Source organism: Cinclus cinclus, chromosome 3 (genome assembly GCF_963662255.1).
Source record: "Cinclus cinclus chromosome 3, bCinCin1.1, whole genome shotgun sequence".
NCBI lineage: Eukaryota > Metazoa > Chordata > Aves > Passeriformes > Cinclidae > Cinclus > Cinclus cinclus.
In genome coordinates this window covers 41,404,560-41,430,733 of record NC_085048.1, presented here as the reverse complement: position 1 = coordinate 41,430,733, position 26,174 = coordinate 41,404,560, and the positions used below count along the sequence as shown (strand labels likewise).

General features: G+C 34.4%; 1 protein-coding gene across 1 annotated transcript in view; it reads right to left on the bottom strand.

Moving 5' to 3' along the window:
• GRIK2 (glutamate ionotropic receptor kainate type subunit 2) overlaps positions 1 to 26,174 on the bottom strand; it is a 354,252-nt gene that overhangs the window by 15,229 nt on the left and 312,849 nt on the right. The window contains exon 14 of the mRNA XM_062489908.1: positions 19,189 to 19,414. Within this exon, the coding sequence (XP_062345892.1) occupies positions 19,189 to 19,414 (226 nt within the window). The remainder of the gene's footprint in view (positions 1 to 19,188; positions 19,415 to 26,174) is intronic.

The following is a 26,174-nucleotide window of genomic DNA, read 5'->3' as shown; positions in this document are numbered from 1 at the left end:
ACACTGCTCACATAAATACAAACCCACTTGCTTGCACAAATATATATTGAGAAAATTTGATCCAGCTGATATTGCCAGTAAGCCAGGCCACTTGATGCAACAATTCCTACTACATTTAGTCACATGGTCTCCAACATCTTCATGCCAAAATATTATATTCAGCCAAACAGTATTATTTCAATTTTTTCAATCTTTTCCCAATAAGTTTTTAAATGGGCTTCAATAGATTCACTCTAATAAACATAAATCTACAGGCTGTTGTTTTATGGTTTGCTTCCATAAAGCTAATAAGAGGTCTGATATTTAATGAACACTTTATCCTGTTACTTTATTAAAAGAACGAGAAACAATTTATGCTTCAGGACCAACCCACAAAAGTCTTTATTTGATAGATTTTCAGGCGCTTAAAGCACCTTTCAACATGCACTTACTTATTAATAGTACCAAGTAGCAAGAAATTCAGAAGGATAAGATTCAATGTGGTTGGATAACAGGGATGTAAATTCTCATATTTTGATGTATTTATTTCTCATAATTCATTATTTTAAAATGACATAATAATTTTGTAGCTTTTGAACATTTCAAAATTTCAAGGGGTAGCTCAAAGGCTGATGTCATATCTTTGCATGGAATCTGTTCTCTTTTTCTTTACATTGTTCATAAAGGCTTTTCAATGAGTATTTTAAAATGTATATTGATAATTGAGTAATGACAATGGAGAAAGCTTTTGTTTTCTGAGCGTTAGAGAGTAAATCATGTCACTTAGAAGGGCTTTCTCTCTTGAGATGTGTGCAATGTCTAAGTAGAGAACAAAGCCATCATTTTTCTTGTCCTCCTTTGAAAACAGGAACAAAAGACACTTCTTTAAGTAGTTAAGAAATCTCAGGAAAGGAAGAAAAAGAATAGATGAAAAGGTATGGCATCTCCTCTTTCAGTTGATATGAACTCAATTCTACAATGTATCCCTCCTCTTTTTCTTTCTATCATAATAATATTACTTACTGACTATAGTTCTTAAGGTTTCTTTCAGATGAGTAATAAAATACATTTTCATTAACTTTTTGCATTAAAAAAAAATCCTCTGTACACGCTAGAGAGATGCTGCCTGGTTAACTATCTAATGCACTGTGATCAGCTATGAAGGGGCTGAAGAAACACATGGATAACGGTGTTTTATAGTTTTTAAACTGTTGGAAAATATGTATACTTCTTTTTTTCTTTTAATTTATTTTAACTTATTCTATATTTCTTCAAATTCTTTTTACATATCTAGAACTTATCCTGCGAAGAAAGCTTATAACAAAGAGCTGCTGTGCCAGTATAGAACATAGAAAGGACTGCTAATTACAAAATACAAAAGCACCTTTTCCTTTACTCAAGAATAAAAGGTGGAAAGAGCCATCTATAAAGAATTTAAATTGCAAGGACTTGTTCATTTATCATCTATGCTTACAAAAGGATGATGTTTTATGCTAGGAGATAAACTGCGTTTGCACTGGACTATACAGGAAGCGTAAAGAGATGAAAACAAACTCTTTGATACTCTCTTGTACATTCAGGGGCCTAAGTCACATAATTTCAGACCACCCTGATTATGCTGCAATTCTGCAAAACCCTGTACTTGACACATTGCTTCAATCAGGGGGAAGAAGGAAAGTGATTAGTCCACAAGAGCCTGGGGAAATGTAAGTGCATCGTGTAATCTTTTGGGGATATTTTCAACATTACACTGCATATAAATATTTAACAGCAACAACTTAAATAACATTAGATTCAGAGAAATAGTCTTGGACTCAGTTTAAGCTGTCTTCTGATCTGACAGGCTGCTTTTTAATTAAACTGATTTGCATTTTGTTTCAATACGTTTGGTCTAAATATATTGAGTACCACCTATTCTTCATGCATTATTTATATTTTCTGGGGATCAGATTTGTGCACTTATAATTCTAGTATATTTGACGCAGTTAAAAAATAATTAACTGAGGAATTCATGGACAGAAACAACAAAGCATGGGCTAATACAGTCTACAATTAGTTAAGTTTATGATGGCTTCGTTAGAAACACAGCTAAATAGTGATTCAGTTCAATAGTGTTTGTATTACTTACTTACAAGTTGGTGGCTTGCAAAATTTTTGCACAAATAGTTGTGAAATGGACATAGTACATGACCTTTGGTGTTTTTACTGCAATGATTATATTTGCTGTACCTTATTATCTGGTCTAAGAAGTGAACCTGTCACAAGTAAGGATCAGTGTGGGATGACAAGAATTATATATTGCTGCTCTTAAATCAAAAATTAAAAAAATTATATCCATGAAAAAGCTAGCATTGAGTGCTGTAGTTCTGTTCTAATTCTGAAGGGCCTAGAATGTTTTAAATTCATAGGTTTACATTTTTTGCAGCAAATATTGAGTACACCTAATAATCTGATACTTTGAAAAAAAGAACTTTTTAATTCTGTTTATCCTGACTCAAGTAGCTATTAAGAGAACAAAGGAAGCATATGAAAAATATTATTTCCTCAGACTAGATTTTCTCCTAGCTTTTTTTCTCTTACAAACAGAATTGCAAGTCCCACCAATGGAAAATTCACTCAGAAATACCTGAAGTGGCTAAAAGTATCACAATCTGATCTGTGTATGACAAAGGTAACATTAAAAGGTAAGAAACAATCAACAGAGAATGTGGTCAAGGCACCCAGTTTACACTCTAGGTGTAACAGCTGTTTTTCCTGCAGAACTGAAAAAAGTTAGCAAGTAAGTAACTGCAAATGATTTATGATATTTGCATGTAGTTTTCTCTATCATTCTCATCACATGACTGAAACACGACTTGAGCCCTGCCATGAAGTGTTACAAGAAGCTCGTGTCCTGCTTTTTACATTTTTTAATCTAAAGCATTTAATATAATTTTATTTAAATCCTAATTAAAAAGAATTTAACAACACACAAACAAAAAAGCCATAAAAGGAAAATAGAAACTCTAAAACTCACAGGCAATATATATGAATGAATTTGCAAAATACCTTCAGTAAGAATAAGTGAAGCAATAAAGTGTAAGAAAAAATAGAAAGAAAACCAAAAGAAACAGAGAATAGAATTCTGAAACATGAGAAAATACAAATTTCACATCTCAACCTTCAATAGAAATACAAAGCATTTGAAAAAAAAAAAAAAAAGAAAAAAAACCACCACTCTTACAAGGCGGAAGAGCGGGAGGAGGAAAAATGATTTTTTAAGACTCTCTTCCAAAATCAGGCGATAAAACTGAGTGCATAATCGTCCACTGAGCGAAGAGAAAGGGAAAAGGGAAAAGACCAGCATGGAAATATCTGACTTTTTCTCCCCTCTCTTTTCTTGTTTTCTACCTCTTTTTTTTCCCTATCAACTGATTATTTATTCCCATGACAAACAAGGACCGCAGGATCTACAGAATATAATCTAAAAATTATTTACTGACCCTACTCTAGCTTCTGTTTGCAGGAATGAGAATTTCTGCCGGAATAATTTTAACCCTTTCTGTTAGAGATTATAGAGACCTTTCTTGTTTCCTGCACAAGTTTAATGGCCTCAAGAGGGGAAGCAATAATTTCTAATTGCAGTTACCTGCTTACAAAAGTTTGAAATAAAAATGAAAATTTGCATAAAACACCTTTTTTTAAAGCATCTCTACAAAACTAGCAATCTCCCAGAGTTGCTGCAGAAGCTATACATAGATATGTTTTCTGCCCTGAAGTCTCAGTATATAAAGATTTATGCACATAATGATATGTTTAAACATAAATGATGAACACATAAGCTTTTATATTGAGGCTTCACTGCATACTGATTAGTATTTTGAAATTCTGCTGATCTAACTGGTCTTGAAAATGCTTCCCACTAGATTTTAACTTAGTAAAATATCCTGCCTGGTTACTTTTAGTCTGTTTCACTCATTCTATCATATGAAAGCAGCTGGAACATACTGGGACTTGTAGAACTGATTTTGACTTTAAGTAAATCAAAAAGAAGAGCTGCATTCTGGTAACTACTTCAATAAGAAAATTTTGAACCAGGAAATTTTTTGTTTCATCATGCCAGGTGCATTTTACCAAAAGGAATGACTATGAATTGCCTAGTGTTTTTAAATATGCCCACGAGACATACTTACATATTACTTTTGATTTGCTAGATAGGAAAAATATATTCTGAATGCACAGAGACCATGGATAGCATATTTTATTCTTGTATGTTTTTTTTCTCTTGTTATTAATAACCCAAGACAGTTTTATTTATCTAACAACACTATTTCATATTCTGTGTACTTGGCCTAAGCAAAAGACAAATGTATTTAGGAATACATCATCGTATTCAGAACATAGGTACAAAAATTAAGATAATTTAGAATTTCTTTGAATAGTGAAATATTTATTGGAAGGAGAAAGCCACATAAAACAGGAAAAATATCAATGTTCTGAATCTTTATGTGACTAGTATACAATAACCAAAACAACCAGTTCGAGTTCTAATTTTACCAGTTGAAAGGGAAAAGCAGTAAATTCTGGATGGGAGAGTTCAGGCTTATTTGTTTTGAGTTTGTTTTTCAGCATGAACCCATTCCTGCTGTGGTTATGCCAGCTTGATCTATCTATCCTAAAGATAGCTTGTGTGTAAATACAATATACTGCATTCACAATGTCACTCCAGTGTAAGCATACCTGACATTTCCATAAGAATGCTGATAAACACCATTTATACTGCTGGGAATGGGTGAATCATTTAAGTTTTAGCTTAACAACATCTCTATTATCCAATCACTTAGCCCTATCAAGAACCATCACCTAAATGTTCTGCCACTAAACTGCTTGCATGGTTAGTGATACCATATTTGAAAGTTTTGAGGTTTGTATGGTTCTATTATCCCCACCCATCTGTTACTATGGCAAAGGTTTCCTTTTGCTTTTACAAGAGAAAATTCTGCTCAGTCCTTTGGAACAGACATTAATTCCTAGGAGATAACTGGTGACACACCATGTGGTGTTCAGTTTCTCACAAGTGTCATGCATACTGCAGTCATAGGCATGACAGAAACAACACAGAAGGTTTACATATAATTGTGGAGTAGATGATTAGATTATGAGGAACCTTGGAAAATTATTTCCTACAGCTTCATACATCACAGGGCCTGAAAAACCTTCCAGGAATCTAGAGTACAGTCAGCACTCAGTAATAAAGACTGACAGTCACAGTTAATACATGCCATAGGAAAATATTAGATACTGGCTATAGGAAAAGCACTTACTTAATCTCCACAGAAATGTTTTTGTTTTAAAAGTTACAGCCAGCTCAGCTTCCTAACCCCCTTTAACTTCTCTAAGCAGGGTGGGAAGGAAGGGTCAATAGAGCTTGGTTCATTCTTCCAATGAATGGAAGAAACTAAAAAACTCCAAGAAATATATGAAGAAAGAAAAGGGATTCTCTCAGTTCCCAGCCCCTGGCTCCATTTTCAAAATCAACTTTCTGATAAAAAAAAACAAAACAAAACAAAATAGAGTTTGTAGATTCTTACTTTTAACCCAGAAAGTTCCTGTTACATTTGGATTATAATATTTTAATATTAGACATGGAGTAAACAGAAAATATTTCTTAAGTTACCAGTAAGTCAGCAAGCACTTATAACAAGTATTTTATGCTAAATGAAATCAAACCACTTTCTCAGGTGGTATGTTCTCTAATTATTTTCACTTCTTCCCAGTTGTAACTATTCACAGCTGAGGCTAATTTCTGGTAATTTCTTTGTAGTACCATTGTTTTAAGGTTCATGTAGGTATATAAAGCTGAAATGCAACAAAGATGGATGATGTAGTTGAGATTTACATGCTAATTTCCCAGACATAAATATGCAAAATAATTTATATTAAAGTAAGAAGAATATCTGGGAGATGGAAGTACAGTAGCCATTAAGTAATTCTCGAGTTTATAAGTGCTTATTGTTTTAGGACAGGGAAAGGAACATATTTAAAAATACTCATCTGCAACTAGCTTAAAACATATCTCTCCTCCACAGTGAGTGCATTATAAAACAAAACAGGATAATGGTTGCCTACAATGAATAATTCAAATAAGACATGGCAATAACAGGTTTAATACTAAGTGCACACTTTCTTTTTGTAGTACCAAGGTAACTTGAACAGACTGAAAATGTTTTTGGAATTTTTTTTACTGTTTTAAATACTCAGATGATAAACAAATTACTGTATTAGCCATTCCAGCTCTAATTTTTTTCTTTTTTTTTTTTTTTTTTTTTTGCCACAGGTTAGTTTGTTCAGCCATTCCTCAAACTATCATTATAAACTGCTCTAAAACACATTTCTTAGACAGATTAAACAAATGAGTGTTAGCAATATTTTTCATAGACTCTTCAGGCATTTTAACATCACAATTTGAAAAGATCATAATCATAATACACTATTATCTCTCTATCCCGTTGAATTGCACAGCTGCAGAATGCAAAGATATCTTTGTTGAAACCTCTAGTGAGAAAATCAATGGTATTATTTTTGCCACAGATAAAAGTATTTAATATTTATACAGTGCTTTATTTTTCAATTCGCCTTGCAAATCTGTGACACTCACATATGAATGGTTTGCAAATATAGCCTCCTTTGAAAGAAATATTTGTCTAACACTACCGAACAATAAACAGATGAATTAAAAAAGCCTAAAAAAATTCTACAAGTATTTCTGGTATATGTGAAGATTTTGGTCAGGGAGATAAGATGATATTGAAAGACTAGAGTAAGGTCATAACAAAACTGTCCAGACCTGAAAACCCATTTCACACTTTTGCACAACACCCCAATTATTTGGTGAACTATAAGGGAAATTCTCTAAACAATTAATATATTGCTATTAACTGTTTCATCATGGGTATGAACTGAGGTGTGAAATGGCCTTGGGTGCATCTACCTGCAAACCATGGAAACTATGGGATGGGATGTAATATACCAGCTTTTTTCTAATTAAGGGCAATGTATCAGGCCAGAGACATTTTAAATTTGTAGATGAGTCTTTGTCACTCCAATCCATAAACTCATGGAATCATAGAATCATTAATTCTGAAAAGACTTCCAAGATCAGGGAGCCCAACCTTTGACCAAACACCACCTTTCAACTAAACCATAACATGAAGTGCAACATCCAGATGTTCCGTGAACACTTTCAGGGATGACGGTTCCACAACTTCCCTGGACTCCCCTTTCCAGTACTTATCAACACTTCCAACAAATAAATTCTTCCTCTTGTCCAACCTGAACCTCTCTTGGAGAAGCTTGAGGCCATTTCCCCTTGTCCTGCTGCTAGTTGCTTGGGAGAAAAGGCTGACCTTCTTAAAGGTCTCCCCTAAGCCTCGTTTTCTCCAGGCTTAACAACTCCCTCAGTTGCTTCTCATATGAGTTACTCCTAGACCATTTATACAACATCTATGAACACCATACATTATGGTCCTAGGCACAATGACATCAACATGAAGTCTTAATAATGTCTTTGCTTTGGTTATATTTGTTTGGTAAATTCTTGCTAGAAGCCCCTTCTAAGGCAGAGTCATCTTACAACTACAGGATGTTATGTGTTTTGGCAATTCCTTGTTGATGTAAAGCTCAGTCTCAGCGTGCCTCCCAGACAGCGCTTCAATATGCTCACTATCCTGAGGCAACTATAAAAAACAGTTCTTTTATCAAAAATGTTAGCAACACATTCTTACATGTCAGAAATAATAAATTAACTGCTCAGGCAGTTGAAATTTTCAAATTAGTTTCAATACATGGTTTGACTTGCATAAAAATAAATAATTTGCACTTTTATTTTTTTGCATTATGTTCAGCTAATGAAGACAAATGTATTAATTTGTTTTAGTTATAGGAGAACTGAAGTTCAGCACTTTTATGCATGTATGAGTAATGAATATTACAGCTCAGATTTTATGAAGGATTACAGACTAAATGCAGGCAAGCATAAGAAAAAGGCATTCTGTCTTGATACATGATATCCTATTTATTTCTACAGAGACAGATTTTTTTCTATGTCTCATCTCCAAGAACCAATAAAAAAATTCTAATATTATGTAATATGTATGGTCTGAAGGTAACAAATAGCTTCAAAACAACTAGGGTGTCCTAAAAATGAAAACAATTTTTTGCCTATTATTATTATTATTATTATTATTTTATTTTATTACTTCTATTACTTTATATCTTGAAAACTATGAGCAGTAGGAAGATATTTGCATGTTGAGTATTCATATTCACACTGAATTTAATTTTTTTAAATTAAATAATGGTATATAATATATACATATGAAAATATGCACAGTTTTTAAGTAGAATTCTGGATTGTGAGATGGAGACTTTTCCCCAGGATCAGTTCTTTATGACATGTAATAATATGCTATAATATGCTCAATATCCTGTGTCCCACACAGTATCAGCAGGAAATAGCTACAGATTCTGAAATTGCAACAATGATTAAATTCACAGCCAAAGTTGATTAGGTTTCATACTTTACAAAGTAAATCTGTGAATAGATTTGCAACAATGAAAAATTGAAACTTCCAAACTGTTCACTGTTTTCAGATATGTAGAATTTGGTTTCAGTTACATCAGCCAAGTGTATCGTTAACTTTGGGACTAAATTAATGTATATGTAATTTACCTGTTACTCCTTTCAGTTTTGAAACTGCTTTTTGAAGGCTTCTGTAACATTCATATCTGTGACTTTGCTGTATCTGCATAAATTTATTTAATCATAGATGTGTAAAAAGGATAGACCCTCTGTTTACCAGCCATTGTCAGACACAGCAGAGTTACTGCAAGAGTAGAAGTAAATCTCAATAGCTGTCTCTGTGGAGTCTAGAGTGTTCTTTTTCTTTTATTTCTTCAAACAAGACAACATAAAATTCTGATTTTAGAAAACTGTTTAATGTTTAAGAGGATTAATTAACAAAAATATTTAAGAAAAAAAAAATCCTGCCTGTGCATCCTGGGAAAAAAATGTCTAAAATTATGTTCTGCATTGATCACTGACTGCCAAATGTATGCATTAGTTGAAATAAATGTGCCAGTAATGCTCAGTGCCAGTCGTGCTCACTAGCATTGTTTTCTAGTCTTGTCTGAGATTTAAGCAAAGTTTTCAAAACAACTCTTCAAAACATGTCACCTTTTAAGTTTGGTGGAGGTGTGAAAAGAGAATTATGTCAGGATACAGAAAGCAGCATTAGCTACAGTAAAGACTCAGCTTCAAAGAGTAAGGAATGTTTATAAACTCCAGTTACTTTTGAAAGGATCCATTGGATCCCTTTTTCATTTTTTTTTTTTAATATTAGCCAATATTATAATTTCTTTTGGCTCTTTTGCTACCATAATGTTTTTTTGATTCTTAGCCTAGACCTCCAGGAGACAACAAGATTTTAAAAAAAACACCAATGTGAGGGGGAAGATGCTCAAGTTCTGCAAACTTTGAAACAGAATGCATGGAAGGTATTGGGAAAAGAACAGTTTTAACATATGGAAAATCACTTAGACAGCTCGCCTCAGCATTGCATCTACTCACATCTCTTAAATTACAGCTGTTTTGTTTCTCCTACTGAGAGATTCATTAGACATTTTTTAAACAACCAGAAAGCAGGGAAGTCTCTCAGGATTGTCTTCAGGCTTGGCGTAACAGCTGCCTGTGCAGATATCCCATTTTCTCTTCTACATCTCTGTTTGCATACTATCACTGCTTTCTTCACACTATGAGTACTTCCAGCCTCGTTAGCAGCTATGTAGATGAATATGAAGCAAAATAATTTCATGTAAAAAAACAGATAAAAATTGTTCTGCTGGTTTAATTCTCTAAACTGGCTCAAATAGCTGTCAGTTTCTGCAAAGTGCAGCAGCCCTGTGGCAGTTTGACATGACAGTGAAGCTTCAGCCTTACTTTTGCATTCACAGATGTTAGAGATAGAGCTGTAGTGCCTGGGGGGGGGGCTTTATGTTTTTTGTTGCTGTTTGGGTTTTTTTGTTTTTTTTTAGTTTGATTTTTTTTTTTAATTTAATAAATTGTCTAGTTCACAAAATCAGATCTTTAAATCCTTGCTATCCCTGTTGTTTCTAATAGAAGTAGATTAAAATTAGAGGAACAGACTAAAATTCTTCAGGAATGTTTGTGCAACTGTGCAGGAACAGAGAAAAGCACCATAGAATGAAAGCATTAAGCATGTAAAAGTGTCTGGTCAAACACTTCTCTAGAGAAAATCGTCTTTTCCTTCAAATTTGTCCTCAAAAAGCAGTTGGAAAAGCAACAAAGAACTTCATCTTCCTACCAAGAAGAAAACATTTTGTCAGAACCGAATGCTGTAAGAACTGAAGTAATGTGATTGGTCTGATTACTTACACTAAAACACATTGGGAATACTGAAGTAAGTTGAAGGCACCCAGTGACTTAAATATAACACTCTAACCCAATCCATTTGTTGTGTCTAGTAACCTTCTCTAAGTGTAAAAGCCATCAGAAAGAAAATTATAAAAAAAAGGACAACAGAAAAAGGAAAAGTGAAAGGGAAAGAAAAAAAAGGGAGAATGAACTGTATAAAAATGGCATGGAAGAAATAGGATAGAAGAGAACAAAACAGAATATTTCAGTTTAAAGGGACCTACAACAATCATTTCGTCCAACTGCCTGACCAATCCAGAGCTGATCAAGTAAAAGCACATTTTACTTCAGGGCATTTTCCAAATGTCTCTTAAACACTGACAGGCTTCAGGTATCAACCACCTCTCAAGAAAATACATTCCCGTGTTTGACCATCCTCTGGATAAATAAATGCTTCCTAATGTCCAATCTAAACCTCTCCTGGTGCAGCTTTGAACCATTCCCACACATCCTATTCAGGCATGCTGTTGCAAATAGCAAAGCTCTGGTCTTTTAAAAGCTAGACAAAACATAGGGGGCAACATCCTATACATCTATAGGATGATGAAGTGTCAGTCATATATTTACAAGGCATTAACTCTCATTTTATCTACTTTTCATTTTGCAGGCAAGCCCCAAAAGTAAAAAAAGAAAAAAAGGAAAAAAAAAAGAGAAAAAAACAACAAACAACAAAAAAATCCAACAGGCTCCAAAATCTTCCTGGAATAAAAAATACAGCAAGCAAGGAGGCTGACTAAACTCTAAGGGGAGAGTTAAGACTGTTCTTTTCACTTGCTGTTGCATATTTAGGAAATGAATAATTTATTTGTTTGTATTTTTAATACATTAAGCTATAATATTTGAAATTACAAGCATCTATTAAAAGATCTGTCTTGAGTAATTTATATGCTCTACTCTGCCTGATTTTAAATTTTCTATATTAGGAAACATGCTTTTAAAAAAAGGCAGATAGTGAAATATTTTGTAAAATAACTGCAATAAGAACATGGTCAGGTCAGCTAAAAAAATCAGTATTGTAACATAAACATTTTTACTGTGAATACTTTTATAGGTCACTCCATAGAGACAGAACAGGTAATATAAATCAGCTGAATCTATACATAGTTACAGGATACAACATGAGAATTACCTGCTATACCTTCACTGATTAAATGATTTATTTGTTTAAATTCTCTTTGAAATCCACAGCCTATCACTGAGGTAAAAAGAATGCTACTGTATTTAATTTATTAATGGCTTATATAGCTAAAAATAATTAATAAAGTTATATTCCTAGAGAAGATATCAAGTAGCAGGTCATAAATTATTGTCTGAATTTTTTTTTCCTGCAGTGGAATCTTTAAGTGAGCAGAGTGTGAAATACTCTTTCTAGGTTCTATGACTGATGAAATTATATTAATTTTACCAGCTTCAAAATGCACATACTCCAAGCAACATTTTAATTAAATGCTACACAGCTGACTGAAATTACAAAAAAAAAAAAACTAAAGAAAGGAAACTTACCCCAGTCTTCATGCTGATTTTACAGAAATAAAATTTTAAAAGTTAAGATTGGCTACATCATGAAAAAATGTATAAAGAAATTTCTACATGTAAGTGATGAACACATTACTGAGTTGGCCAAAGAGATTTTTTGGAATTCATATGTGTGTGCGCACAATTTTGAGAACCTCTTAGAACAATGTACTGTGAAAATATGTGGTTTTGTGTGAGAGGTAAAAATGTCTTTAAAAAAAAATAGGCTTTATTTCATATTTCATTTGAATTTAGAGAAAAAAGAGCTTCACTTAAAAAGGCAGCTCTGAATCAATAGAACATGAGAACCTTGAAGTTTTGTTTCATGCTTTGAACTTAAGTGCGTGTGCTGATATCTGGGGCCTGCAGTCAATGCATTTCTGCTGGGAGGCTGTTGATTTTACTCATGTATTTTTCTTTTTGACTTGTGAGGTATAACTTGCTTGCATCACAGTAGTTGCCAACTTTCTATTGTGAATTTATAAATGTACCCTATGCAGATCTTTTTTATGCCTGTATCTGTGCTACTATTGCAAGTTACTATAACTTTGTACAATGGGTATTTACTTAAGACTTATCTTGGCAATGGAATGCTGGAAACGTTGACCCCAAAATACATCATTCAACATAATTCATATCCCGAGAGATGTATTTGTGCCCATGCACAGTGAAGAGTCCATATATAGTCAGGGGAGTTAACTTTGTTTTTTTTTTAAACAATTTTTGAGTTAACAATGAAAAGATCTGAATGTTAAACCCTTTCCAGGTTATTTTTCAGGGCATCTTGATAGTCCATCAATATGGAAGTTCCAGGGACACAAAGAGTGATATGATCTATTATGAGTCATAGTTTGATCCACTTCATCACAGCTAGAGAGAAGTTAGTCAAAAACTTAATAAAAGTGAAGACAATCATGTAACAGAGTCAAAGATCCTTCTCATTGTATTTTTCAACTGAGGCATTATTTATATTAATAGCAGAATTTGATTGTATTAACTGCAGAGGAATAAAGGAAATAGGAATGGGTATAATAGGAATGGGTATTTTACCTCTTTATATTTTTTTTTTTTTTTTGCCTTACCATTATCAGGTGTTTTAGGAACATCACTGCTACACCATTAAAGTCCCTTCTCAATCTAATTCTGCAATTTTCTTCAACCTGGCAACGGAGAAACCTTAGAGAAATGACTAGCTCTAATTTCTTCTATGCATCATATCTATACACTAATTTTCACTTTGTCTTTCTTAAGAGCTAGAAGAAATATATGCAATTTTTAAGATTACTTACACATACCATTTGTCACTTTCAAAATGTCAAAGGCATTACTTTGCATATATATCCACACATAGAGAGCTTGTCTGGCATATACCAACAGGATACTCCCCATCTGCCACGTAGAGGCAGATGATCTGAAAGGTGCATGCTCAGTAGATCTATTCATATGGAATTAGTTCCAAATATTCGCTTGTCAGCCATCTATGTGCTCCAGGTTCAACACAGAAGCAAATGGCAATTCGGTAGAAAATCTGCCCAAGCCAGATGGGAAGTAGCCTGCTGTCAAACATGCTGAAGAGAAACAGGAATTTAGAAAAGAAATAAGAACCTGACACACCATCCCATAGAGATGAAGTATGGTTTTTTTCCAAAAGATGATTTCAACTATGTTCCTTCCAATTGGAAAGTAGAAAATTGAAAGTAACAACAACAACAACAAAAAGAAAAACCCAAGACAAGGGGAAAGTAACTTCACAGAGTTTAACATGAACTGTATAAGAGTTACATTTCTAAGCTACTTTACATTAGCAAAGATGTTAATAAATATAATATTCCTTATAGAAAATAGCATTTATATGCTATTTTACTGTGCTTAATATTATTATTATTATTTTTACTGTGCTTAATATTACTGTGCTTTACTGCATATTGACCATAGGAAATTCACATTAATTCTGTTTCAGTATGACATAAAAAGCAAATTGCTGGATAGTTCAGGTTTTCTTGAAAAAGATGCTACAATTTCTGTTTGATAGGAGGACCATAAGGATTTGGAAGTATTACAAACATTTAGGAGCTCATCACAATGCTAAATTTAGGCCCAAATGGGTTTTATTCAAGAACAACATCATGTTTTAAACAAACATGATGATGAAGTGAGAAATTGAGACTACTGGAAATGATAATAAACATTCAGATTATCTGTAATGGAATGCATAAGTTGCACTGCATACTCAAAGTGTTTGTTCTCCCTCCCTCCTCTCCTACTACCCCTTTGTTAATTTTTTTGTGTGTGTCTTTTCACTCTCTTTTTTCTTCCCTCCTTCCCTCCCCTCATTCCTCCCTTGAACATCGATATTGGATGGTGAGGAGAATGCCCCCACAAAGACTAATTCCAATCACTAAAAGACACTTATGTGCATTTCTAATAGATAATTGTGGATGATATATATCTATATTATTAGGATATGATGGAAATTCGAAAGCAACTATACACCATGTTGACAACTATATGCAAATAATTTTCCTCTCTGGCAGATTCACTGATGAAGAACACAGGCCTGGCAAAACAGTGCCTCCTGATAAAACATGCCAGAAAAAACAAATAAAAACTTGTATAGATCTTCAAACTCAAAGTTTAAGGAAAAAAAAGCTCTCTAGCAGAGCAACTATCACACTCTTGGTTTCAAAGCTATAAACAATGTTGCAAAAATAGAAAACAAACAAACACAACCCACTATAAGGTTGTCCCTTATCTGCTCCAAAGCATCAGTTGTCGCAAGATATCTCACCCCAGATTTGTTGTTCTCTTTTCATTATAAATCAAGTTATTTTATCTTAGCATCAGAAATGGCTGACTGAAAATGATTTCTGTTATATATAAAACTTTAGTTTAAAACATATATCATGAGAATCAGTCATTGTATGCATAATTTACCAAATTCACTCTCTTTATTTTCACTGCTGCAAAAATACCATACAGAATCCTGCTCTGCACCTATTTTAAGTATCTCTGTACCTTGTTGACTTTAAAGATGTGAGCCGATTCTGACAATCCTACTTTTTCACCAAAAGCACATTGTTTCCTATTTCCTTCCTCAAAGTTACATTTTAGCAGTCTAAACTTTCTTTATTACACTAATGCTTTTAGAGGAAATTAAATAATCATGTAAATTCATATTTTGCTTCTCCATTTTTTGGGTAGAAATTGATACCCATCAGTTTCCTGATCCAATTTGGGGGTTTTTTTCTCCTCATGTTGTGCACCTTTCTTTCTCTAAATTTAATATATTAACATGAGCAGAAAGCTTTTGCTACAGTACTTTAAACTGGGGCTATATTTGCTTGGTTGCATTTTCTAGGTGATTATCTTGCCATAAACTGATAACATATTTTTCTGTTAGGAAAGCTTTTAGCTCTTTTTCTTGTAGCTGCTTAAACTCAAGAAAATCATGTTCTCACTAATTATTATTCTATTGTCCTCAGAATAATCGATATGTTGCACCTACTTCCTTTGGTGCTGTTCTCCAAAAGTAACCACATTCTTTCTACTGCAGTCAACATAAGGCCTGTAACAACTGTATCCTACAAATTTAACCTTGTGTGCAATTTCAAGCTGGATTTTTTGCAAGTTTTGCAGATGACATCTCTATCTTCCCAACACCATGCCTGTAACACCATATGAAGTTTAAGAAGGGCAAGTGCTGGATTCTGCACCTGGGACAGAGAAACCCTGGTTGTGTGTAAAGACCAGGGGAAAAGAGGCTGGAGAGCAGCCCTGCAGAAAGGGACCTCGGAGTCCTGGTCAGTGGCAAGTGGACCGTAAGTCAGCAGTGCCCTGGCAGCCAGGAGGGCCAGCCCTGCCCTGGGGTGCATCAGACACAGCATCACCTGCCAGACAAGGAGGGGATTGTCCTGCTCTGCTCTGAGCTGGGGCAGCCTCACCTCCAGTGCTGGGGTGAACTTTGGGCACTGCAGTATAAGATATTAAACCATTAGAGAGCATCCAAATGAGGGCCACAAAGGTATGGTGAAGGGTCTGGAGGAGAAGTTTTATGAGGAGCGACTGAGGTCACTTGGTCCATTCAGCCTGGAGTAGAATGAGGGGAAGCCCCACTGCAGTTTCAACTTCCTCATGAGGGGAAGAGACAGCAGGTACAGATCTTTTCACTGTGGTGACCAGTGACAAGACTAGAAATAACATGAAGCTGGGTCAGGGGACATTTAGGTTTGATATCAGGAAATGGTTCTTTACTCAGAGGGTGGCTGAGCACTAGAACAGGCTCCCCAGGGAAGTGGTTGCAGCATCAAGCCTATCTGAGTTCAAGAAATATTTGGACAATGCTCTCAGGAACATGGTGTTATTTTTTAAGTGTCCTGTTCAGGTTCGTGAGTTGGACTCAATGACCCTGATGGGTCCCTTCCGACACAACATATTCTGTGATTCTATGACTGTATAAACACAAGTATTTCCATATTGTTCTTGGAGACAAGTTGCTTCTCAAATAGACAAAAACAGCAGCATATATTTTGTACGTGAAGCCATTAGACTGCAGTTTTCCACGCACTTGACAAGTTACTAATAGGATTTTTAACTCCAAAAAGATATTACTCAGATACATGTCTATAAACTTCTATCATAGTCTTTAAATAACGATGTAATCTACTTCTATAGATATAACCATGCCATGAGTTCTTTTAAAGCCTCCAGAATTATTTTTCCTGTAGAAATGAGATTAGCTATAATGCAGGAGAATATTTTGCATTATCCACTGCTCTGTAATACTTTTTAGCTTCAATAATTCAAAATATTTAACTAAACTATTCTGAAAGACACCATGGAAATGCTTCTTCATAAGGATGCCTTTCAAACGTATGTGTAAACTATGCATCATTCTAGCAGAAGCTGCACAATCCCTTTCCTCTGAGACTGTGCACTTAATACACAGGATATAAACCCATTATAAATGTCAGCTCCCTCAACAGCATTTTATAGATACTGACGAAATATTGGATTAATCTCTTATTCTTGCCTCTTCTGGGAAAGCCCCAGATTCTATTTTGTTCTACCTTCATTTCTTTTGTGAAAAATTTTACTTTACATCCTCTTTTACATTTTGTTCTATTTCCCCTTATGAAGCTGTCATCTCCTTTTCAGATCTTTCTTCAAATTTTTTTGTTAAGTTTAAAACTGTTTCAACTCTTATTTTACCTCCTTTGGTGACTGCTGATTCCTGCAGGTGTGTCCTCTATTTGTTTCATCTTGATTCAAGACAACTGTCAGCTCACATATCCCCTTGTACAACTCTTATTTCTCTTGACACAGATGATTTGTTGTCACTTGGAATCTTGCAGATTAATAAGAGCTGAATACTATCTCTGATATGACTCAGAGTTAGTGAAGAAATAGTGCCTTCTGTTCCCATATGAGGTAGGGAACAAAGAGCAACGGACAGTTTACTCAACATGCTTGCATTTTTACTTCCAACATTTCTTCCCCTAAATTAAACTCCAGAATTCTGTTCCTGGATTTGTCATTATTTTAAAGCTGTTTTCTCTGGTGTTTATAATGCTTCTCTGACTTACATATAAACAGAAAAATGTTTAGAGTGCTTTGGTCTCTCTGATTCCCATCAGTTTGGCATTTCAATGTTCACTTAAATTTCTGGGGCTTGCTTCAAATGCTTCACAATTTTGTATGCAGATAATTCAAAGACTACAAACTATTGTCCTAACCAATCCCCAACAACTATCTCTAAGATTTTATTTTCTCCACAATAAACCTAAATGGAAGGTGGGTTTTATCCTTAAAGTAACAAAAAAAGGTTTATAAACAAGAAAATATAAGATGCCAGAATGACCAGCAGGAAGTCCAGTCCATTCTGTTATTTGCACTGTCTATACAATATATTCAGCAATACAAGAGCCACAATAAAACAGAGTAGAAAAAATGGTATGAATCAAAACTAGACTCCTAACAATTAACTGTTCATAGACAGAATGAAAAGAATCATAATTTCTTCAGCAAGTGTCCATTACATAGAAAATTACTGAAATTATGAAAATTTCAAGGATGTTATTGAAGTAGCAGTAAATATATACAATATATAGGCAAATTTGTATTTGATAATACTAGGAACCTCTTCATCCAAGATATTCCAGTAAACTTTATGTCTTAATATTCCTTTCCATGTGCTTGATTGATAGTACTGGTCATAACTTTCCCAGTACAACGATTTAGCATGTTATTAACATGGATAAAAGCAGTACCAAATGTAAAACCTACCTGAGGGGAAAAAAAAAAATATAAAAAACAAAAACACAAGCAAACACATCAATATCCATATTCAGATTGATCACAAAACTATAAATTCTCATTCAAAGTGAAGTTTCAATAAATATTTTCCTGATAAATAAGTCAGCAGAACAACCTTACATTAAGTAGAATCATTGTGCAGTACTCACAGTCTTCGTGGCACACCTTTTTTATTCCCATCTATTCTGAAATCTAAAGCCAGATCTTCACCTCGTGTCCTTTAAAAAATCGCTGTGCTCAGTGCATATTCAGTTCTTGGTGAATCCCATTCTGTGGATTCTAAGAGCCAAACTACAGCAAAACTAATACCTGTGGTTGGCTTTTTATCTCGCAACTAAAGTTCTACGCTTAGTAAAAAGCAGATGACCTGGAAAATACTTAAAGGATTGGAATTCCCAAGCTAATATTCAAACCCATATTTCACAAGGCTAAATCAATATTTGTTTTTTCTGTGGCGTGGTATGAAATCTTTCCTCCTCTTTTAGCAGTCTCAGGGATTAGTCCTCTCAGTTTTAAAGAATCAGCCCCATTTGGTAATGCAAGCCTCCCACTACTCGTACCTCATTCTCTAAACACAGAGATCAACATCTTTAAAACTTTGTGTTTATATAAAATGAAGTACTGTGAAAAGTATTTTTTTTTTGTTTTTTGAGCGTATGGAAGGCAACATGCAAAACAAATTTATCATATGAAAATATCAAACTATTTATAAAGTAACAACTGTTTTCTGTTTGGAAAATAGAGTAAAATCCATAAACTTTGACAAAACATGTATTGTGCCTGGTTGGGAAAAAGAAAATAAAGGCAAATGCTAGCAACATAGAGAAAGGAACAGTGTGTGGGATGTTTCCTGTGCTTCTGCAGCAACTAAGGTTAATGAACAGAGAACAAGTGTTTGGCATATCACCTACCCATGGGAGTTCCAACGCCGTAACCTTTGGAGTCTATCAGGCCTCCAATCTGTGTTAGGTTACAGTTCCTCTGTGTGACAAACTCAATGGTTGTCGACTCCATTAAAAATGCGTAATCAGAGGTAAGGACGCGTTGGATGCCTTCTTCATTGCTTTTGACAAGTACTGACTGCCTCCTGCTGCTCATGAAGGCCCACATCTTGTCATAAGTGGAGATTTTGGATTTCTGAAAGACAAATATTAAATGCAATATGAGTAAGAATAATATGCTTATACAAGTGAAAACAAACTCAGTTTGCATATTGCTCTTCTCTCGGATTTTACTATGTCAGGTTTCACAAAGGCAATTTTCTAAGGATGCCTGTGCCTTTCATCTCAGCTGTACTTCTCATCTTCACCATGTAAAAACAAACAACTGGACAGATTGTCAAATGTTAAATATCTGGTTTTGACCAGTTTCTATTTTTTTTATGCTTTTATGCAGGAGGAAGGCCTACAAGTACTTTAGATCACTGGAAAACTGTTAAGTATTTCATTCTAGCAAAGATAATCAACTATGCTGTTGAGTTTTGCAGGAGAATTTGTGGATTCTGGTGCAAGTGAAATTTTGTTCTTATTTCAGTCACTCAGCTGAACAGTTCTGTAAACCTAATGCATAGCATGGCAATCTGAAGTAAAGTAACCACAGATGACAGTTTATGGAGAAAACAGTTGTGAAGGAGAGGGTAGATAACATTTTATCTATAGTATATTACAAAAATCCTTGGAGAAAGATTGTAGGTAACAGGTAATATCACTGTCTGGTCATAATAATGCTAGCTTGCCTTACAGGAACAGACTACTGGAAGTCCTAAAAATTAATATGTGTTTTCTGATATAATATTTCCAGAATACAAAGAACTGTTGTGGCAGGATTGGAGCCATTAATTTAGGACAAAGGACTCAGTAGTTTGGAAGAAATTAATGCTGTACAGCTAGAGAGGAGTTGCTTCCTTTTTTTTCACCTGAGTTTTTTTTTTTTTTTGGAAAACACAGTGCTTAAGAGATCATAATGACTGGGTAAACTGAAGTTATTAGAAATTCTGAACATTTTATACCACATTTGTCCCATCTATTTAATAACACTGCAAACTCAAGATGTATAAGAAAATGTCCTGTAATGTTAAATTTCACCTAGAAAAAAAAATGTAGAAATACCTTGTAAGCACTACTGTTATCAGACTTTTTAAGGTGTCTTCCCTCTTATAATGTCAGACTTAAACATATTTCTACCATCAGCTCTGGAAGAAATACTAAACAAAGACTGACACTACAAACATTTTTGAAGTTCAGATGATTGACAGCCAGAAATTCTGACCCAAAAGAGAATTAGCAGTGTATGTGGAATGAAAAGAACATTTATTTAGAAAAAAGAGATTAGTTTTCCGCCCTGCTGAGATACAATCCAAGAGTTCTTTCACTATGCCTGGGGACTTAGCAAACCAAACTTTTGAGCTATGTCTAGTGTTAGTGCTAACAAAACTGAAGACTTTCAGGGCTCTGCATTTTGCACATTGTAATTGTACTAAACAATATATAATCTGGGCCTGACTGCAAAAGATTTTAGTAGCAATGAAAGAGGAAAGTATTTTTCTTCAGAATATTCTGTGAACATGTAGAATAGAGACAACAACACAGATAGGGTCCCTCCTCATAATGTTTGGGGTTTTTTTAATCAAATAACTCTTGCAAGCATTTAACATTGCATTGAAGTATACTTCAAGCAATGCACATCAGCTCTGTAGGAGCTAAGTTAATGTGTAATACAGACAGGGTGGAAATAAATGTTTTTTAATATCTGTAAAATTTTGCCAAAACCCCTTATTTACCTATTTTTATCAAACAGTCTTTACCCCTTTAAATATATTAGCTACTACAAATAAACTAAGAAATATAAAACATTTGTGACACATATTGGGGGGGAGGAGGAAGAAAAAGCCAAATGAGATACAACAAAAAAATAAAGAAGGAAATGTAACACTTATGTATTTTTCTTTTTTATGGTTGAGGGGAAAAAAACAAAACAAGTCCAGGATGAAAAAATATTAACAAGGGGAATGGTTGCTTTTTACTCAATCATTAGAACATGTGCAAAAATACAATATCCTTTAAAGGACAAAGTGCTCATATTATGATGACTGATTTAATCAGCTAGGATGAAGCCACTGCTACTATCAAAAAGAAAAGAGAAAAGGTCATCAACAAAGTCAAAGAAAGCTCCTGCACAGGACAGCTCATTTACTGGAATAATTAAAATGAAAAGAAAACATTAAAAGAGTCTACACATGATTAATGAAGTAGAGAAGAGAACACAGAACATAGAATACCAGAGCACATGGCTCACCACTGTAAAGCTGACAAGGGTGACAGAAAGTGAACAAAAAGTGAATGATTTTGCAATACTTTCTTCCAGCCCTAAAAGCTGAAATTATGCCAGGGAATAATGGCATTCTCTTTTTGAACCCTATGTTGATTTTTGGTTTTGGTTTTGGGTTTTTTTGTTTTGTTTTGTTTTGTTTTGTTTTAATGCACAAGACTATTTTTTTCAATCTTTAATATATAAATCTTCTTCATTTGATTTTGGAAAATATAACCATAAATAGTTGTCATGTCTTTGCCAAAATAGTCAGCAGACTCACAGGTGAAAATCAAGAAGTCAGAACAATGGAAAGCATCAGGAGCCCATTTGACATTGAATTAGAGATAATGACACTCCAACATACTTCCTGTGGTTATAAAGGTATCATTCATACTGTTAAAAGCAGATGCTGCAATTTACATTGTGTTTCCACTTGCTTTCATTGTGTGCAAGTCAATCTGGTTAATCAGCCTACATACTCCACCAATGAAGTGTATTATTGCATCTGGGTTAGCTCATCATATTGTTTCATCTAACTGGAAATCACTGTCAGGAAATCCAACCTAACTTGAAATCAACTTGAAATTATGCTTATATAAGATAACTTGTGGTGACACGATTTTCCATGCTTGTGTTCCCTCAGGAAAGAAGACAATGTAGAGTAGTAAGAAAGCTGCCTATACCTCGAATTTCACAGGAAGAAAAAAAGAGAACTAACTAATTGGAAAGTTGAAAATGAAAAGATTGAGCAAATTAAGAAACTCATCTCAACATCAAACCTGATGCATAAAATGGTAGCTCTCACAATGACATTCAGAGGATACTGTCTGTGTCATACTCAGGGTTCATGAATTAAACATCATCGGAAGATAACTCTGCTTGTCAGGGACCACAAATGGAACCATGGCAAAGGCTCTAAGTTAGTCATAGTCTAATGCTATGTATAAATATGAGTCTGGAAACAGAATGAGTCATTGTCAGTAATGTGTTACTTACTGCTCCATCTTAGAGCACTGGCTTGGAAAGAAATATCTGAGCAGCGGGACTCTGGACCACAAGGTTAGCAAAACATCAGAATGTTGAAAATATGACAGAATAAACAAGGATCAAAGTACATGGAAGCAGACCTCGTGATACAAGTCAAGAGTGGATAAATGCACAGTAAAAATATGCCAGGCTAATTCTCACATTTCTCTGCAAAGAAAAAATTACAGATCCATTAATGGAGATTTTTATTTTAATGATAGGTTACAACTTCCTTCCTGGCTTTTAAAAGCATTTAGGTGCCACAGAAAATGCTTCAGCTTTGCTTTCACCCATGGAATATTTAAACTCAAAAGTCTGTAGTAACTAAGGAAAGATTCTTCATCTTGAATTAAGATTAAATTTTGAGAAAAAAAATTTAAAAGTCAGCAACCTAGTTCTGATATATTTTATGAAAGCAGTCTCCACCACATGAGAATTAAATCATCACAATCATTATGTGAGCCCAGTCTCCCAGTCCTACAGTAGTATTTTCTATTTATGGCACTGAGTATAACAGCTTTGTGACTTTTGTTTTCCTGAGCATTGCATGCTTACATGACACAAATCACTTATCTTAAAGTTGATTCATGGATTTTTTTACAGCTAAAGGAACAATGTCCATTCTTTCTGACCTTATGCAATGGACAAACTACAAAATGCCACTTCTGAATGACTTCACCAAGCTCATCACTTACACATGAGCACTGACAAAAAGAATGACATATGAAAGGAGATTTCAAATAAAACCAATCTGTATGAGCCTTATCAAGGTGTCCAACTTGGTCTTTCAAAATATCTTTGATGACAACATGGAAGGATAAGGACTGGACAGATGGACCAGCTACAGGTGGAGAAATGGCAAAGAAAGTGGCATTTAACATCTCAAGCCAGATTAGAATCTTGCCAAAATTTGACTCCCTCAAGGGTCAGTCCTAGACCTGATACTACTCTGTATCTTTACAAGCAGATGGGAAAATGAAAGCACCCTCATCAAGTTCATGGATGACATGAAACGGAGAGGAGAGGTAGAAATACTGAAAGAGCTACCGTGCAGACAGGTCGCAAAAGGCTTGCATATTAGTATAAGAGGAAATGCATGAGATTTAAGAAAGATAAATTCAAAGTCTGTGCTGGGAAAGAGTAATCCCAAATGTCCATACTCGCTGGGAATTGGCTGGTGAAATCTTGGCTGAAAGGGACCCATAGTCCCAAGAAGACAGCTAGAAGAACATAAGTTAGCAGCCCATCTCTGCAGCAGGAAAGCAGACTGCAGGCAATATCAGCAGACTATAGCCAAGCTCAGAACAAGGAAAATGTTTAATCCATAATAGCTGGCATTTGTCAAGCTACTTCAAGGATGCTGTGTCTGTTTTTTTTTTCTCTGAGTTCAAAGATATGTTAAAATTAGACAGTGTCCACCAAAGTGCTCAGAAGATTGAAAACCTTAACTTACAAATAAAAGTTTACAGAAATATTATTCCTAGAATTGAAGGCTTACAAAGAATCTCATCACCTTCTTCCATTACCTAAAGAGAGTGTTAGAGAGAAGTTGATGGCACTGTCTCAATTAGCCTGTGTGATGACAGTATAAGAGGTGACAGCCAGCACAGATAATGGGAAATTCTCTGAGTATACAAGGAAAAAAATTCTTCTCCATGAGAAAAACTAAGTGTTGGAATGTGCAGCTCAGAGAATTTGAAGAATCAGCTCACTGGAAATATTTGAGACAGCTCTGAATAAATTAATCTAGCACCATGCTTTTAATTAGAAAAGCCAATCTCCTCTAACAAGAGTAAGGGACCCGCAGCTTTGAGTTTTCATTGATTTCTTTGATTCTTTATCATTATGAACTTATGTGCAGAAATTAATAAGTTTCTGGAGGCTCTTCAAATTTTGACTTTAAGCAATTTCAAGAAAACACAACAAAATATATAATTTCCTGTTTTGGGGGGAAAACAAACAAACAAACAAAAACCAAAAACACAAAACAAAACCAATCAAACAAGTGAAAACAAAAGAAACAAACAAACCAAACAAACCCCACAAGTACTGTGAATTTATGTGGTTCATACATCAAGCCAAAGGCAAGCATACCATTATCCAAAGGAGTGTGTTCTCCTGTCTTTTTTTCCCCTTCATTCCTCTGAAAATTGAGTAGACTCATCCCAGTTGTTTCACACATGACCCTTTGGAAATCTTGAACACCAGTATAGGAATCCAATCTTAACTGTTCATATAGTATCTTATTTTATTCATTCCTTATTCTTTTTTGTAAGTTTGACATTTTGTTTGGACATATGACCTAAATCTACATAACTGTGAAATAAACTAAAAAATCAATTTCTGGTGTTCTTAATAATGGCAAAAGCACTAATGTATCTCAAGATTTTTTCCTAAACATAAGAAGGCTAGATGTCAAATTTAGGTGAAACAAATATTGTAGTCAATCCTCTTACTGCTCGCAGATGTTCTAAAACATCTGGGATATATCTCCAGTATTTTAGGTCACAGGGGATTAGCACCATAAATAGAAAAATCAACAAAGTAAATTAATGGAATACATTTCAAATCATAGTGTGACCAGCTTAAAACTGAGAGAACAAACAGCCTATGGTAAAGAATGTTTTAGGAATCCTGTAATTCTTCTGAAGTACTATAAGTGCAGGCTGTCTGAAAGAATTTGAGCAGTAGAATAAATGAATATAAATTGTACAGAAACATAAATACACTTGCCTGTAGTCTCACCAAAAGGAAATACGTAAAGGCTGATGGCTACTGTTCAAATACCTATCAATGACCAATGATATGTTTTCTCTATTGTGTTCTTCATATACTTTACTGTTTCTATAATGTATATCTGTGTACACTGATCCACCTCTCCCTTCTTAATACGAAACCAAATTCTCTGGAATGGGTACCATTTTCTCCAAACAACTCAATGTTTCTGAAAGGGACAATGCTCTATTACTAGGCCTTGTGAACAGTAATATAAGGATATAAGTAATATAAGGAAATAATGATAAATACAGGAATCAGAATAAAAGGTTATACTTATTATTAATTTTTTAGCTTTACACACTTGAGCTTTCACAAATCACTACACATCGTGTTGAAGATACTTTGGTTTAAATAGTACATTTAAATGTGGTTTTTAATGACCAAAACAATTTCTAGTTTCTCATAACTCTTAGTTAATTCTACACTCCAAAAATAAGTGCTGTTTTTGAGGCAGCTAAAGCATTATAATTACTGATTTTGACATAGCTGAGCACATTATGTGTAAAACGCAATTTGGTCTTAATTGCATATCTGCACCTGATGCCTCCACAGGATAAAACAGTGGCATTCACAATCCAGACCTAAATAAGCTTAGCTGTCCTCTATCACCCAACAGATAAATTTAATTCAAGTGGGCTTCTGAGTATCATCTATTTTTTTGAACAGTTTAGCAAGTAGTTATAAATACCAATCTCTTTAATACACTATTTTCTTTATTGTCTCCTAAAACTATTAGACTAGCTTCTTCTCAGTCATCACAGAAATGAAAAAGACGCTCTCTTTT